Source organism: Polyodon spathula, chromosome 3 (genome assembly GCF_017654505.1).
Source record: "Polyodon spathula isolate WHYD16114869_AA chromosome 3, ASM1765450v1, whole genome shotgun sequence".
In the NCBI taxonomy this organism is placed as follows: domain Eukaryota; kingdom Metazoa; phylum Chordata; class Actinopteri; order Acipenseriformes; family Polyodontidae; genus Polyodon; species Polyodon spathula.
Window position 1 is genome coordinate 16,648,479 of NC_054536.1, and position 16,456 is coordinate 16,664,934.

At 37.7% G+C, this 16,456-nt stretch overlaps 1 protein-coding gene across 3 annotated transcripts in view; it reads left to right on the forward strand.

Moving 5' to 3' along the window:
• LOC121312777 (vacuolar protein sorting-associated protein 41 homolog) overlaps nucleotides 1–15,727 on the forward strand; it is a 67,902-nt gene extending 52,175 nt beyond the window's left edge. For 2 of the 3 annotated variants that reach the window (XM_041244524.1, XM_041244526.1), the window contains exons 12-29: nucleotides 163–295; nucleotides 1,147–1,262; nucleotides 1,557–1,613; nucleotides 1,847–1,908; nucleotides 2,001–2,082; nucleotides 5,748–5,840; nucleotides 6,047–6,174; nucleotides 6,380–6,524; nucleotides 7,085–7,126; nucleotides 7,248–7,298; nucleotides 9,939–10,076; nucleotides 10,754–10,808; nucleotides 11,320–11,460; nucleotides 12,195–12,331; nucleotides 13,410–13,509; nucleotides 13,610–13,654; nucleotides 14,428–14,507; nucleotides 15,366–15,727. In XM_041244524.1, the coding sequence (XP_041100458.1) occupies nucleotides 163–295; nucleotides 1,147–1,262; nucleotides 1,557–1,613; nucleotides 1,847–1,908; nucleotides 2,001–2,082; nucleotides 5,748–5,840; nucleotides 6,047–6,174; nucleotides 6,380–6,524; nucleotides 7,085–7,126; nucleotides 7,248–7,298; nucleotides 9,939–10,076; nucleotides 10,754–10,808; nucleotides 11,320–11,460; nucleotides 12,195–12,331; nucleotides 13,410–13,509; nucleotides 13,610–13,654; nucleotides 14,428–14,507; nucleotides 15,366–15,440 (1,680 nt within the window). In that variant the 3' untranslated portion in view covers nucleotides 15,441–15,727. The remainder of the gene's footprint in view (nucleotides 1–162; nucleotides 296–1,146; nucleotides 1,263–1,556; nucleotides 1,614–1,846; nucleotides 1,909–2,000; nucleotides 2,083–5,747; nucleotides 5,841–6,046; nucleotides 6,175–6,379; nucleotides 6,525–7,084; nucleotides 7,127–7,247; nucleotides 7,299–9,938; nucleotides 10,077–10,753; nucleotides 10,809–11,319; nucleotides 11,461–12,194; nucleotides 12,332–13,409; nucleotides 13,510–13,609; nucleotides 13,655–14,427; nucleotides 14,508–15,365) is intronic. The other variant, XM_041244525.1, reaches the window with a different exon arrangement.
• The last annotated feature ends 729 nt before the right edge of the window (nucleotides 15,728–16,456 follow it).

Below are 16,456 nucleotides of genomic sequence, written 5' to 3' on the forward strand. Positions count from 1 at the left end.
ATTTACAGAGATGTCCCTAGATGGCAGCAGCTGCAGCATACCAACTTTATGTTCAGAGCTTAATCACAGCACACAAGTGGGAAGCAATACCGGGTAATCAGCAACCCCATTAAACTCTCTACATACTGTTTCATCACCTGCTAATCTTTCATTCTGTTGCAGCAGGACAAGGAGTTCCGCGCCAGGCCACGACTGGACATCATCCAGCCTCTTCCTGAGGCCTGTGAGGAGATCTCCTCTGATGCCCTGACTGTGAGGCACTTCCAGGAAAACGAGTGCCGGGACTATGGACTAGGTAAAATACCAGTCTCTTTACGTGGGTTTGTGGAATTCAGTTCCAACTATATCTTCAAGACAAATCCATATTTTAAAATGGAGTACATTTAGCTTTAGTGAGCATTCAATTCACAAGACAAGAACAAAAAAGTCTACATTAATTTTAGAGAAGGTGCTGTTACAAGGTTAGAGGGTCTGCACCCAGTCCTGATTTCCAGAACTTCCCTAAATGAAGTACATTATTTAAAGAGCAGGAGCCATGAGTTTGACCAATCAGACCCCAGTTAAATACATTATTCCTTCCCTGAAGCTGCATGAGCAATTTCTAATAGTTACCCTATAAACTCAGATGACACTTATTCAAGCTGTGATAAGCCTGATCAGTTCTTGGTATTGACAATGTCGACCCAGGTCCTTTTTCAACCTGAAAAAAAGAAACAAGGACCATGGGTCACAAATGGAGATTAGATAAAGGGACATTCAGAACAGAAAACAGGAGGCACTTTTTTACATAGAGAATTGTGGGAGTCTGGAACCAACTCCCCAATAATGTTGTTGAGGCCGACACCCTGGGATCCTTCAAGAAGCTGCTTAATGAGATTCTGGGATCAATAAGCTACTAACCAAACAAGCAAGATGAGCCGAATGGCCTCCTCGTGTTTGTAAACTTTCCTATGTTCAGAGGAGATTTAGTACGTGCTCACCTTAATACCTAAGCAAGGGTAGTTCTGAAACCCATTGGGTGGAGGACTATTGCGAGATTCTAGCCATGCGTTATACTCGGAGTTCTTCCATCGAGGGTCATAGTGGCAAAGTAAATTGTTCTCTTCATACTGAGTTTGCACTGAGACACTTTTTGTTTTTTCACAGAGCATTCAGAAGGGGAATCCCTGTTCTACATCATTAGTCCTAAAGATATTGTTGTTGCCAAAGAACGGGACCAAGATGATCATATCGACTGGCTGCTTGACAAAAAGAAATATGAAGTAAGTCTACTCTCTTTTGGGTATAGGCCTTTTCACATTTTACAGCATGTGCCAGAATGAAGCCTTGTGGCTGAATGGTTAGAACGAAGTAATTAGTTCAGTTGGAGTGAGTTTGTATTTGCTTCTGCAAAATAATACATAGAAAACGACAAATGTTTAGTCATTATCAATGAAGTAAGATATGCTGTGGAAAAAAGGGCTTTTACTTCTAGACACAGTTCGGGGTCAAGTTCTATGGTTTGTTTGAATAATGACACACAACTTTGTGAACAAATTGTACTCTCTGTCCCACAGGAAGCTTTGATGGCAGCTGAGATAAGCTTCAAAAATATAAAACGCCATGAAGTGCAGGTATGTTGGTCGTCATTAGTATGCACAGCTAATATAGGAATCTGGCTTTGTGACATCAGAACAGTAAGACTTTTAGTTTCTTATTTTGTATATGTGAAGAGCTTTGAGGTGCCTTGCAGTGAATTGCACTGTGTGAATTGAAATGATGACATTTACATGTGTAGTCCCAATTTACATTCATTTAATTACTTATTGAAATCATGCTCTGAAAAGTGTTTTTCTTTTTTGACCAGAAAATTGGCATTGCCTACATCAATCATTTAGTTGAGAAAGGAGAGTACGATGTAGCAGCAAGGTAAAGAGATACTTTATTGTTTCAAGTTTATGGGTTTGTTTGAGGTTTACAATACAGTGTGTGAAAAGACATGTTTGTCTCCCTCTCTGTAGAAAATGTCAAAAGGTGCTTGGCAAAAACATGGAACTCTGGGAAAATGAAGTGTACAGATTCAAGACAATAGGGCAGCTTAAAGTAAGTAATAATAATGATGTGTGATATGATTTAACAAGCCTGGACATTAACATTAGGGCTGTCAATTCACCACTGTTAACCTCTGCGATTAATGTGTACATTTATTAAGTACCGTAATTCATTATCTGCAGCACCATTTTAGTGCATGCCAGGATTGAATGAGTGTAGTCATCGTGAAAAAATGGAATATAAAATTAGTCACAGTGCCGCATTATGTAGCAAAGCACTCAAACTGAAGAACTTGTGAATGGGACGTTTTATTTTTTTAAAACTTTGACGGTTCATTGGACAGAAAGAGGGTTATTTGCATCTGCTGTCAAAGTGAGTTCCAGTATCACAGAAGTGCATCTAGTCTGCTGTACGACCTGCATGCAAAACATGCTTTCACTTCTCAAAATACACTCTAGTAGTAGTTTTTCTGCTACAGACAACACCACAACAACAAATGAAACCTGTTTCAACAGAGTTTAAAAATTTAGAAATTCAGGATCGCTGCAAACCCATGTCCAATACTATAGCCAGTGCTGCTGGATAGCTGCCGACTGCAGACTCGTTCACATTGTAGCTTTGTTTTAGTTCAATAACCACATTTTATTTTTTAACATTATTTAATAAAAAAAATTTAATTTAATTTAATTTAAAATAAATTTAATATTATTTACAATTATGGAGAATATAACCATTAGTCAGTGAATGTTTTGTTTTATTTAGGCAATTTCAAGTTATAAATAAAATACAATTTCAAATGTATATTATTATTATTATTATTATTATTGTTGTTGTTGTTATATTAACGGCATCATGGGTCATACATCAACAGTGCAATACATTTCTCAACCATCCAAATCCCCTCCTGCAACAATGCTGCTTTTCTGTTTCCACAATACTCCACTCGTTTCAATCAGAGCATGAGCATTGCTGCAGATCATGAACTAGATACACTGTGATGTTTAGAAGAAAAAATCATTTTATCCTGGCAAAATTTCCCAAGTAAAAGTTTGCTGCAATATGGACAACATGGGATACTGTAAAGGTAGAGTAAAGTGTTTCTTGTAAACACTGCAGAGGATTCTGTAAAGGCCATTTACACTCCATCACTCGACTGAAAACCCAGTGACAGCCGTCTGTCGCCCGATTATCGTCCGCTCAACACACCGCCATCGTCCATCGGCACACTATAAACTCACAGCAATGCTGAAGTTCCACTTGACCCGAGAAGTATTTGAACAGAAATAACAAGGCCATTTACACTCCATCACTCGACTGAAAACCCAGTGACAGCCGTCTGTCGCCCGATTATCGTCCGCTCAACACACCGCCATCGTCCATCGGCACACTATAAACTCACAGCAATGCTGAAGTTCCACTTGACCCGAGAAGTATTTGAGCAGAAATCGAAGATGACGCTCTTCAGTTAGTTTACACTAGTTAGTTTTAAGAAAACAGTCACTGTTTTACATAATTTAATTCAGCAAAAACAACAAAAGCTGAGCGTGGTGAAAAAGGGACTGCTGCTACAATATTGTCAGAAAACAAGAAGCAACCATTGTTAATGAATCATATAAGATAGATATAAAATAAAAGATTTGTTACATTCTAGGTTACCTACATGGTGCTACAGACTAAACAGTCATTTTAATTTCACTTTGATGTGCTATGGTATTTGTAATGTATAGCTTTAACTTGATTTGTAAATGTCAAAAAACAAAATGTTTCACACAACTGGTATATTTTTTTTATATTTATATATTTTTTTTCTAACGGTGAAGCGTTTTTTTTACAGACTTTCAATATTTTGTTAAATATCCATACCATGATATCCAGGCTGTTAGTAGTTTGTAATTATTTTTACAGTCTCTGTCTGTCTACCCACACACAGGAAACATTTATTCTATGGTCTGGCAAACTACTACATTCGCTTTCTATACGAAAAAAAAGCCTTATGTATTAACCCTGTATTGACAAAGTCATTTATGTATGAGTATGGCAAAGTGCCCGCCCCTGTGTGTATTTTGTGTTATTTGTTGTATGTTAATGTTGGTGTATAGTCATTGGTACACAGGATTTAAACGGGTCTGTGTAACACAAGTGTTTAAAATGTATATTTGTGTTTAGGCACGAGGATTGCACAGCACTTCACGTGCAAGTAAAAAGTAATAATATGTGAGCACGGGGAATTGCACTTTATTAATTCACGTGCAGTTGTACCGCGACTCAAATTGAATGATTGATTAGCAATCGAGTCTCAGTACAGCTGCATAAAAGCAGCATGTTTTCACATACTCAGGGTTGTGTGTTCAGTGAGTGGAGAACGGGATTGGAGACAGAGGTAATAATACAAATAATAACATAAAGTAAAATAGAAGCTCACCATGTTTGTCTGTGTAGCCTGTTTTTGTTTGTCTCTTTGTTTTGGCTGCCAGTGCCGTGTCCTGTTTTTGTCCTGTTTTATTTTATAATAATAAACCGCGCAGAAGTGCATTCATTCATTATTTTACTCCCAGTGCTGTGTATTTATTTCTGGTCTGATGTCACCCACTACAGCTGTCTTTGTGACAATGAGCTACCACCTGCATGGTTTGAAGTAAGAATTAAGCAGTTTGAGGCATTTCAGGTTTTACGAGCTGTAGGCTCGTGAACAAATGTAGCAATGAAGCAGAAAACAAATATTTGATTTTCTGCTTCATCAAGAGCCTGCAGCTGGTAAAATCTCAAATGTCTCAAACTGCTATGTAATGAGTGTCTTATCTCCATCCCTCCGCTATATGCAGATGTATTCGGGCATCTTGTATTATACGCGTGTTCAAGGCAGAATACAAAAAAGACAGACTGGGGTTGTTTGTTGAGCTCTGGTGTTCCGCCTTGTTATGAATTAATATTGATTCTATCTGCTCTGTATTGCAATGTAGCTGTCCTTCTGTTATTTTTATTGACTGCATTCTAGAAAATAAAAACACTGAATGTAGTAGGTAGGTCGTTAGCTAGATTCGAAAGATACCAGTAGATAGATATATAGACTAATCACTTGATTTCAAAGCTTGTTTCTTTGTTGTGTTCCATTTTATAGTTGCATTTTGTTATCCTACAATTCCGCACTGTGGTTGTTTTAATATTATTTGAACATCTATTAAAATTGACATATTGACATTATGTGTCGGTAAAGAAGAAACACAATCGTGAAGCCTTTAATTTGGCGTGAGGGTAAAATACTCACAAGTTGATTGCATTTGCTCAGCAATGGATTCCCAAGCATTCTCTTTTTTTCTGCTGATCTTTGTCTGCTCTGTCTATTGCATACAGGCTGAGATAGGCAGTAAGTATACTGAGCAGCTTCTCAACAAACAGCCTATCATCCATTTTTAGCATTCCATCCCCTAGCAACAAGGTCAGCGACAAAATCAAAGTTTAGTTGATTTGAACTCTCAGCGACGCTACCAGCGACTGTGTTGTTTTCGAGCAGGGCGATTGTCAGGCTACACTATAAACTGCCTGGCGACATAACCGTGATGATGCTGGTAGCCTTATTTTGACAGTCGAGCGATTGAGTATAAACCGGCCTTAACACTTTTTAACAGTGTATTTATTATGAAAAAGAGAACTGTTCTGTACTGTTTGTTGTTTATCATCTATGAATCTTGAATTTTAAAATTGATCTGTATTGATAGGCGATTAGCCAGTATTTGCCCAGAGGAGATCTACGACTGAGGCCTGCCATCTATGAAATGATCCTCCACGAGTTTTTGAAGAGTGACTTTGAGGTACCTGGTTATTTTTACATGTATATTATAATATAGCCAGGGGCTAATACCCCTGCTATTCTTTGAAAGATATTAGAGATATTTAGTGTCCACTGATTATCGTGATGTCTCATCCACATATCAACCCCTAACACTTAAACCCGGCCTATAACACTGGCTGCCATACATGTTCACTGTATCCTAATCAAAGCATGTACATCCACCAGGGGTTTGCCACACTGATACGGGAATGGCCTGGCGATCTGTACAACAATATGACGGTTGTACAGGCTGTACGAGACCACCTGAAGAAAGATCCAAACAATGAGACATTGCTAACAACCTTAGCAGAACTGTAAGTATGTTAAAAAAATTATTTCATCCAGAAGCTAGCCCTTTATGCCAGCCAATTGAAGGTTCTGATACCTATATGTTGGTGTCAATTTGTAAAAAAAATCATTGCTGTGACAAATTCCTCAGCTTGCCGCAGAGGTTACACTATATGCTGGAAGGAACTGATTTACAAATAGCCTTTAGCTCCTTGTCTCTATATTTTCCAGCTATACCTATGACCAGCGTTATGACAAGGCTCTCGAGATCTACCTGCAGCTGAGGCACAAAGACGTCTACCAGCTGATACATAAACACAATCTTTTCTCCTCCATCGACGACAAAATCGTTTTGCTGATGGACTTTGATAAAGAGGTAGGAATGTGAATGCAAAAGTGCTTCTGGAATAATAATCAGTTCATTATAGTAAAAAGTACAGTAAAACATATATTGTGTAATATTTAAACACATGGAAACAAAAAAAAAAATCACATTTTATTTTTGTTTTTATTAATTGAATTATAAGATAAATTCAATGTAGTTGTATTCGCCATATGGGGTTTACTTACCCTCTTTCAGACTAAAGGGTCTAGTAAGGTTGAAGCTGAATACCAATTGGTAATATCACATTATATAGCCCTGTGTTTAAAAGAGGAGATCATGTAAATTCATAAATTTAAGTCTTTTATATAAAAGTAGTGTTCTAGGATGTGCCGAATGTTTCTTCAGGATACTCTGTTCATAAGAACAAAACTGAGAGTCATCCTCCAAACCAGCTTGATTAACTTCATCAAACCAAACACATATTGTGTGAGGCACAGCAGCTGCAGTATAAGGAATGGCTGTTTAATGTATTTAAGTTCAGAGATTGCATCTTGCGAAAAAAATAAATAGTAAGACACACTCTTTCAAGGTGAAAGTGTTTCTGTTTTCAGAAAGCTGTCGATATGCTGCTGGACAATGAAGATAAAATCTCAGTGAGTACCACCCATTTTCTTTTGGCTTTTCAAAGGCATTACAGAGTGGCAATTTGAAGTAAGTGTTCTCCTGGAAAAATATGTTTTGTGACGTTTATTGCTGTACTTTTGTATTTTTTAGATTGACAGAGTTGTAGAGGAACTAAAAGATCGTCCTGAATTGCTGCATGTGGTAAGTACTACAATAATTTCATGGACACAAAGAAATGTAAAAAAAATAAAATAAAATAAAAAAAAAAAAAAAACACTTTAAATATTTTTCTTTGTATCATTAAGAAGATATCCCCTCAGAACCACAGTTCTATGTCAGAGCACTTTGTCCAAAATGAGTGGGTTTGAATTCCAGTATAAAATAAACAGTTTTGTTTATATTTTTAACGTTTAGGAGCTATTGCCCTCTACAGGTCATTTTATGAATTTTACATTGGAACCATTTCAGACAGATCATAAAAAAGGACTGCATGAGAGATTGGTTAAGAACTGTAAATAATATTTACTAAAATGTTTGACTGCTGTTTTGTAGTTTAAATTACTTTTGAATGCTGTATACATTTCTGTATTAAGTAATATGTCAGACAACTTCCAAGTTCTATAGAACATTATTAGGTTTGGTACACAGTGGCAGGTTAGGCCAATCTTTGTCCCCCTGCGACACATTTTTGTCAGTGTCCAATTTCTGTGACACCCCACCCCCCACTACACCTCTCTCTCCAAAAATAGGTGTACAAATATAAAAACAAGGAACCAAAGCTGATTTAGTGGCATTGATAAAAATGGTGCATTAGCTGTGCCACTATTGGAGTTTCATGAACTTTTCTTGGGAATTGCCCGGGAATTTGGATGTCATAAAAGTAGCTGGTATGATAGATAGCGACAGGTTATTTATTGTTGAAAGTACAGAGTGGACCCCTTGAACGTGTAAGCTGTTCTGTACTGAAAGTGCACAATGCGATGGGTTCACTGAAAAATCAGCATACGTTTATTTTGCTCATATTGAGAATATATCCAAATTGCACTGCCTTAAGTTCTAGTGGTCTGTATCCTGGCAACCAAGCACACAGCCATGCTGCGCAATACGGCAACTGTAAACATAACAAACGTAAACTTAAACAGCGTCTGCTCTCAGATGTAAGTCAACTCAAAACGTCAAAACATAACCCTAACACAAGCCGTCTCTGTATAGTTGTAGCAGTAAGCGTGTAACTGCCCTTGTTTTGGTGTATTTGTATGTATTGCATCATTCAGGTTTCAGATTTTTCACCCACGAGACTCCAACTGCAATGGTATTAGAAAAGTCATAGGTTGAGAATCACTGGGTTAAGCCATTGTTTGCCCTGATAACAGACACGACCTGGCATGGACTCCACAGGTGCTGGAAGGTGTCTTGAGGGATGTTAATTTGTTCACTCATTAATATTTGTGCAATTGGTGTAGAGAGGTAGTTCATCCCAAACATTTGGACAGTTGGATTGAGATCCTGTGTGTGGATGCATGGAGTCTCTGCCTTGCTGCTCAAACCATCTGCATGCTATTCTGACACGGTGGAGGGGTTCGTTCTAATCTACATGCCATTCTGACACAGAGGACGGGTTCATTAGCATCTGTGAAAGATTTAACTTAATTTGAAGGTTCGTACCCCCTTTTAAGCAGACCCAGACACAGAAATTTGAAGTGTTTAAGCACTTATGTGTGACTTTATTATTTACAGAAATAAAAGAACTGAAAACAAAACAAAAACATAACTCATGTGGAGTACTAACTGCGCTTTTTTTTCTATCTCTAACTAACACGTTAAACGGCTAGGCCGTTTACCGATTAAACAAATTATTTTAAACACACGAAAACAAAAAGGTTTTACACACTACCTTTTTTTGAAAACCACACAGGTCTTCACAGTGACAGTCTATCTCTTCACACAGACTGGAGACTGCCCAGAACAAACTTTTTGTCCTGTATAAATACATGCCTGTTAATTCAAGGCAGGTAACACTAATTAAATAAAATAAATGAATTACACCTGTGGCTGTGCAAACACAGCCACACACACTTACCGGGCAGGGAGATAAATTAACCCTATCCCTGCCAACCAGCAACACGCTTTCTTCAGGCAGGGATTTGCCCTGCCCCACATCTTAAAACTAGCCATCGACATCAGGATACATGTGTTAGATGGTCTTGATCTGCGGCAGTGCTTAGTAAACACGACATTCGTTCAGCCTTCCAGAGTAATCAAGGGAACCGGTTATATCAGGAGAACATGCCCCACACCAGGGTATATCAGGAGAACATGCCCCACACCAGGGTATATCAGGAGAACATGCCCCACACCAGGGTATACCAGCAGAACATGCCCTATACTAGGGTATACCAGGAGAACATGCTGTACACAGCAGCGATGCCACATTTGATCGGGTAGACATGACCTAATAAAGGGTCCAGGTAGTGTACAGCTTTGGCCAAAGGTTTTGCATCCCCCTATAGAATTAACTAATTTTGCTTCATAAAACCGAATGAAACCTGCTGAATAATCTTATGTTAAAATATCGAATTACATAATGCTTTGTAGTTTTCCATAGACAGCACTACCCCATTATAATTAGGGCTTCTGTTTTTCTGTTTTTATTAATTGTATTTTTTGGTGCTTAATTTGAGCTATTTTCGAGTTTTATATAAATCGTTTTTTTCGGGGCTTTAGTTTTTGATATACTGTATGAAATTGTTGTTTTCGGTCAAAATTACGTGATATAAGGTTTACAATGCATTTTAGACATGATCCATTTTTTAAAAGGCTCTCTTGTTTTTCCTTTGCTAGTACCTGCATAAGCTGTTCAAGCGAGACCACCACAAAGGACAGAAGTACCATGAAAAACAAATCAGCCTGTATGCAGAGTATGATCGACCAAACCTGCTGCCGTTCCTGAGAGACAGTACCCACTGTCCTTTAGAAAAGGTAGGGCCAGCATCAGCTAGCCAGATTGATGCCGTTATATCTGTCAGAACCAAACTTAGTTCTGTAAAGTTTATTTTCATGACATGTGGCAAGATGGGGTGTTATCAAATAAGATATGTGAGATAAGTACACCTATAATTTTTATAATTCATTGTAATGGTCTTTTATATTACATTTTCATATTTTTTTATTAACATATAAATTCAATTATCAGTAACATTTCTGTACAAAAACACAGTATAATTGTAAATCTCGAAAAACTACTCACTTCTAAATCTTTTGTAGTCATCTTTGTATTACTTTAGTATAAATACATGTTAATTTGGATTCATATGTTGTTTTTTTCTGACTTTATGTGAACGAAAAGACACACATTTGCCCATTTTCCCATTGGAAACAGTGATATTTTGAAATATCACTGTCCTGGTCACAAAAGCAAAGTTTGTGGGGAATAATAGCCATTTTCTATAATTTTGAGGCATAAGCAATTAGGAAATAACACTTATTACCCAGGAACAAAAATTGTGTTACATAGTGTAATCGTCAGATGCCTCAAGTGGAATATTATTTTCTCCTGCAGATGGCGATCTTTTGTCATTGTAGTATGTCTGCTCAAAATTACAAAGCAAATTTACTTTTTTTTTTTTTTTTTTTTTTTTTTTTGTCTTCTCCTTCAGGCCCTTGAGATTTGCCAGCAGAGGAACTTTGTGGAGGAGACAGTGTTTTTGCTGAGTATGTTCTCCAGATGTGATTGGCTGGTGGCTATCCACTGTGTCCTGGTGCCAAGTATAACAATGGGCAAGGAATTGCATTTTCCTTGAAACAGCCTTGAAAGAAATGGGCTTTGTGTACAGAAGGTGCTCTGGGAATTGTTCCCATATTCTTTGACATAGCAGGAAAGAAGACCACACAAATCATACCAAAGGGAAGACGCCACTCTCTGCATTTTATGGCATGTCAAAACAATTCGCTGCTCCTGGGATCTACTGTCTGGACATTTCGAATTGCTTTGGAATTGCAGTCAGTGCAAGTGGCACTCATTTTGAACACTGCATTAAAGAAAACATACAGATAGTTATTCAAGGGAATGTATTTAGCAAGTAATTCAGTGGACTCAACACTTATTTTTTTCTGTTATAAAACACCAGGGAGGTTATATGGCATCTTTGTCAGACATTAAATGAAACTAAATAGGTATTGTAGCTGGGAGGTGGTGTCTGAAACAATGTGGCTCTCCTCACAGGCAGGATGGGTAACAGCCGAAGGGCCTTGCAGATGATAATGGAAGAGCTGCATGACGTGGACAAGGCGATCGAGTTTGCAAAAGAACAGGATGATGCTGAGCTTTGGGAAGACCTGATCTCCTATTCCATCGACAAGCCTCGTAAGTCATATGTTTCAAAGTGGTGCACAGCTGTCAGTGAATTCAGTACCTGTAGTAGGAGTGTGCTGAATATTTTTTGGATGAACTGACTGAGATTCTTCATGAAAACATTACCAACATTTTAATTTTGCGTTTGGTTGCCGTAACGTGATAATTGTTCATCTACTGGAATTAGGAATTGGATAATTGTGTCTCGAGATTCACTGATTACTTTTTTAAATAATACATTTTTAATAAAATGTGTAATTTCCACAGTACCCCTAGGCCAAACCGAAGGGTGGTCATAAGTAAACTGTGCCCAGGCAAATACACTCTTTCTAAATACAAATGCATGTGAAAGGTAATCTGTTTTCACTTGGAGTTTTTCTCAACTAGGGCATGCAAATGTTCCAGAGTCCACCAGCTAACACAATTGCAAAGCCATAAGGTTTGGCATTCTGTGTGTGTTTATGATACATTATTTGTCTATTATATGATAATTTCTTCATTGAGATTCAGTCAGATACAGTATGTTGGTTTGTCGTATCGAATTGCATCGAAATTCACACTACTTATTATAGAGTTACCAAAATATATTAGATTTTATCAGATAAGTAGCTGTTAAGAAGCTTTGAGTATTTTTTTTTTGGTAGATTAGATTAAAATTGATTTTAATTATCCAAACATAAATTAAGTAAATGCATTGTCTTTTTTTATCTACTTCCATTTAATGGTGTGTTATTATCCTTCTCTAGCATTTATCACAGGCCTGCTAAACAACATTGGGACTCACGTTGATCCAATCCTCCTTATCCACCGCATCAAAGAAGGCATGGAGATCCCCAACCTGAGGGATTCGCTGGTGAAGATTCTACAGGACTACAACCTACAGGTGGGATGAGAGTGGAACACACATGGTATTGTTAAAGGCATGATTTGTTAAACAAAGACGCAACTTGATCACACTTCAGAATATGTGTGTGCTTTGTTAGTATGCATGTTGTATTTATTTAAATAGAAACGTGTCTTATGCACAGTGTAAGCGGGAGCACTTTATTGTAATTTATTTATGGTAGATCTGCTGTAAGTAAAGCTAATAAACTACAGTGGGCTGTTATTACACTGCAATAAAACCAATCAAATTATATCTAGCGTGCAGAGTAGCTAACCAGTACTGTTGCATAATCAACTGATATTTCTGCATTGACTTTCCCTTAAAAAAAAAAAGTGGTACTATAAAATCAAGAAAGCATTCCCCTGTTTTAAGCCACACATTTTGGATGATCTGGGAATTAAAATAATAACATAGTAGGGGAAACAATGTTCAAGGCTCTACTTCCATATTTGTATTCGTACCATGCACTGGAAGATCAATCGATAAATCCATGGTCTTGGAACACTGCAGGTTACCCATGAGAGCTGCTGCCTCAGCTTTAACACATAATATGTCACTTAGCTAAAAATAGATAACCACCAGCTTGGCAGAACTGGGAAGACCACTTAAGCCTCAGAACTGCATTGCCAGTCTGCACGTAGCATACTCCAATGAATTTTAAGAAATAAAATCTGAAAAAAGTCCAAGTAAAATGAATCCACAACTCCAATTATAGCAAAGTGCAGTAGTATTAAATATTTTGATAGCATGACATTTGGGGTTTTGTAACATGCAACATAAGAGGAAAATACCAGGACATGCCACCAGTGGGTATCACATGACCTTTACAGGCAAGATGTCACCCGACAGGAGCTAAGATGCATTGGTGGTGCCCACTGTACCCATTTGTGAAAACTCTTGACATATGATTTCCATGGTGCAACATACCAGATTTCACCTTGCTGCAATGGACAACAACATAATAACACAAACTTCAAAGACAGCTCAGATAAGTAAAAGGACAACCTGAGTGTGTGTGCCCTGTTACAAAGTCAAGTTAATGGTGTTCTTAATGTACCATCCTGCCCTCTTGTAGATTCTGCTGCGAGAGGGCTGTAAGAAAATCCTGGTGGCAGACTCCTTGTCTTTGCTAAAGAAGATGCAGAGAACGCAGATGAGAGGGGTCCGAGTCGATGGTGGGTACTTCACACTGCAACACACACCTGTGTGGGAAGTATTAAAAAAAAAAAAAGGATTTCACCTGTTAATATCAACTCTTTGTTTGTTTTCATATAGAAGAGAATATTTGTGAGGCATGCCATGCTCCGATACTACCATCAGGTAGGTCTTCAAGTTTAATGAAGCTTATGTGTTTCAGAAATTGGAATTGCATTCTAAGCTGTGTAAGAAAAGTCAACAAGGGTGTTTTCAATGTGGTTCTGTGTGGTGCAAATGTTGTATTTGTAAATAAACTGAAACTCATGGCTCTCCAAACATGTTCATTGCTGGAGGGTGAAGTTTGGAGTGTAAAAGCTGAGAAAAACAGGAGGAGAATACCAGGGCATGCCACTCGTGGCTGTTAGGGGCAACAGCTGCTCATCTGTGATTTACTCCTGGCATTTCACTTGTGTGGTGCTGCATAAATAATTCCCCCATGCTGCCCTGAATAACATTTTTGTTACTCTGTATTACTTCAAAATTGTAACCAGAAAAAAAGTTAATTGAGATGAACCATCTTGTTTCTAAGAGCACCCTGAATAGATCGCAAGAACAGGGCTGCAGGTAATTCATACATTTCAAAAATACAAAAACTTATACAGGCATCAAATGAAGCAACATGTTGCTTTCCAAACCATTGAGCCTAGGTGCCTCCCATCTGGGATTGGGCAACACACATATACATTTTGTTATTAGAGGCATCATTTACTACAATGGGTTGTTAATAAGACAGTTGAAGCTTATATCTTCACAAGCCAAAGCTTAGAAAATACTTGAGCCAGTGATAAAAATCAGACATAGGAACCTATTTCTTTTTTTTTAAAGATGGATTGAAATGTAGTATTTACAATAGAATATATGTGTTCTTGCCTCTTTGTCTTTTTTCTGCCTCACAGATACTGCCAAGGTCTTCAATGCTGTGGTATTCCACTGCAGACACATGTTTCACAAAGACTGCCTGCCTTCCCCCAGCACTGTAAGCACTGTGGTTCTAATTTCATTACATAATAACACTGGAGTATTTCTAGCTGCTCAACGAGGTGTAGCAAAATTGCTGAAACAAATTAGAACATTGTAACAATTAGGTTTGCTTTCATAATCAGGAGAGTAAGAAGCAATTCATTCTAAAAGTAAAGGACACCGGACACAACACATTCAGCTAATCTGTGCAGTGATGCAAAAAAATGAATCGTAATTATACCTCTGATATTTGCACATACTGTGAATGTAGCACATGTTTTTACTGCACTGACGCATTAAAACAAATGCCAATGTATTTGTTCTTCAAAGTCTGAAAAGTTATTAACCAAGATAGCCTTTATAGCACAGCTACAGCTTTTCAGTTTTTTGATAAGCATGGTCATTTGTAAATGATGGTATCTTTTCATCACACTGCCACCTGTCATGTGTTTTGGATATCCATGGGGGATTATGTGTGTGTTACTGACAATATGCCACTGAAACTGTCTGGGAATTTAAACTCCTACGTGGTGAGTTTAGTTCATATCCAGTCCCTGTGTGTCACTCATATCCAGATACTTTTCACTTCTACAGTACTGAGCTTTAGATGCTCATCTACATCATAGAGCTCCATAGCACAGATATTTAGCTGCAACAACTAACATTCATTCGTGCAGTTAAAACCATGTGTCACAACTAATCATTGTAGATTGAGTAAAGGCAAAGAAAATCATATATAGTAGTTTAATGCCTTTAGACTTTCTCAACACCTCAATCTCAAATGTGCACTGTATTGCTGAAAATATGTGAAAGATATTTTGATGATCCATTTTTTGTGTGGTGCTTTTATAACTTATTTATTTTTCCTTTTCAGATTCCTTCTGTTCAGTTCTGCAACATCTGCAGTGCTAAACGCAGAGGGCCTGGCAGTGCAATCATGGAGATTTGAAAAATAAAACCCATACAGCCTTCTTTAAACGTGGCTTAGTTTTGCATCCATACTGTTATTACAGCTGGAGTGGAAACAAAGATATGGCTCATGCACTCATTGTGTAATGTTATTGGCTCTATATATGGCTTAAGATACAAATAAAACTAAATTAATCAGTAATAATCTTTATCTTGTAATAGAAAATATGATTTAGTGATTATACGGTTGTAAGTTAATAGCAAAATCCCAAAGAAAGCGGGTAATGTTAGCTCTGAGCCCTATCTGTCGTTTCTACATTATATATAGATATATATATATATATATATATATAGCTCTGTATTACAGAGATATATATATATATATCTCTCTCGAGACAGAGAGAGATATGAATGATGTACTATATTCAATTTGTTTTAAAAAGTGTGGTTGGTCAATAAACATAAGTAGCACTACATGTTGTCATGCCTTAAAACCTAACTGTGCACCTGAGATCACTCAGCTTATTGAACTCATCTATTTCAGCTGCTCAGACTCGGGGGGGGGGGGGGCTGTAAAAGAACACAGAATTATATATTTATATATTTATTTTTTACAGTGGTTCATCACAAGGGTACAGCTCCAGCCATGGTAGCACCTAGTGTGGGACATCTTCACACAAGTAATACACAACTGTACAAACAAAAACCCTTCAAAAATTCCTTGCAAAAAAAAAATTTGCTTCACAAGGACTGTGTGCGCTACCCTCCTAGAGAGGAGTCCCATCTCTGGAACAGTACTCAAGCATATACATATGTTAGGCTTGACAGCCCTATCTATTTTTACTTACGCAATACAGAATGAGATTCATGCTGCTCGACTCCTACAAGCTTACTCAATCTATCTTCCCTGCGCTGGCCAGTCATGGTATTGAATGCACTCGCTTTGTCTTCTGTGCAGGTGGCAGGTTCGACTCCTAAAGGGCTTACACACCCTGACACAGAATCCTTCTTTAGCTTAGTTTTTTTATAGCAGGGAAGTTTCCAAGCCACTGAACT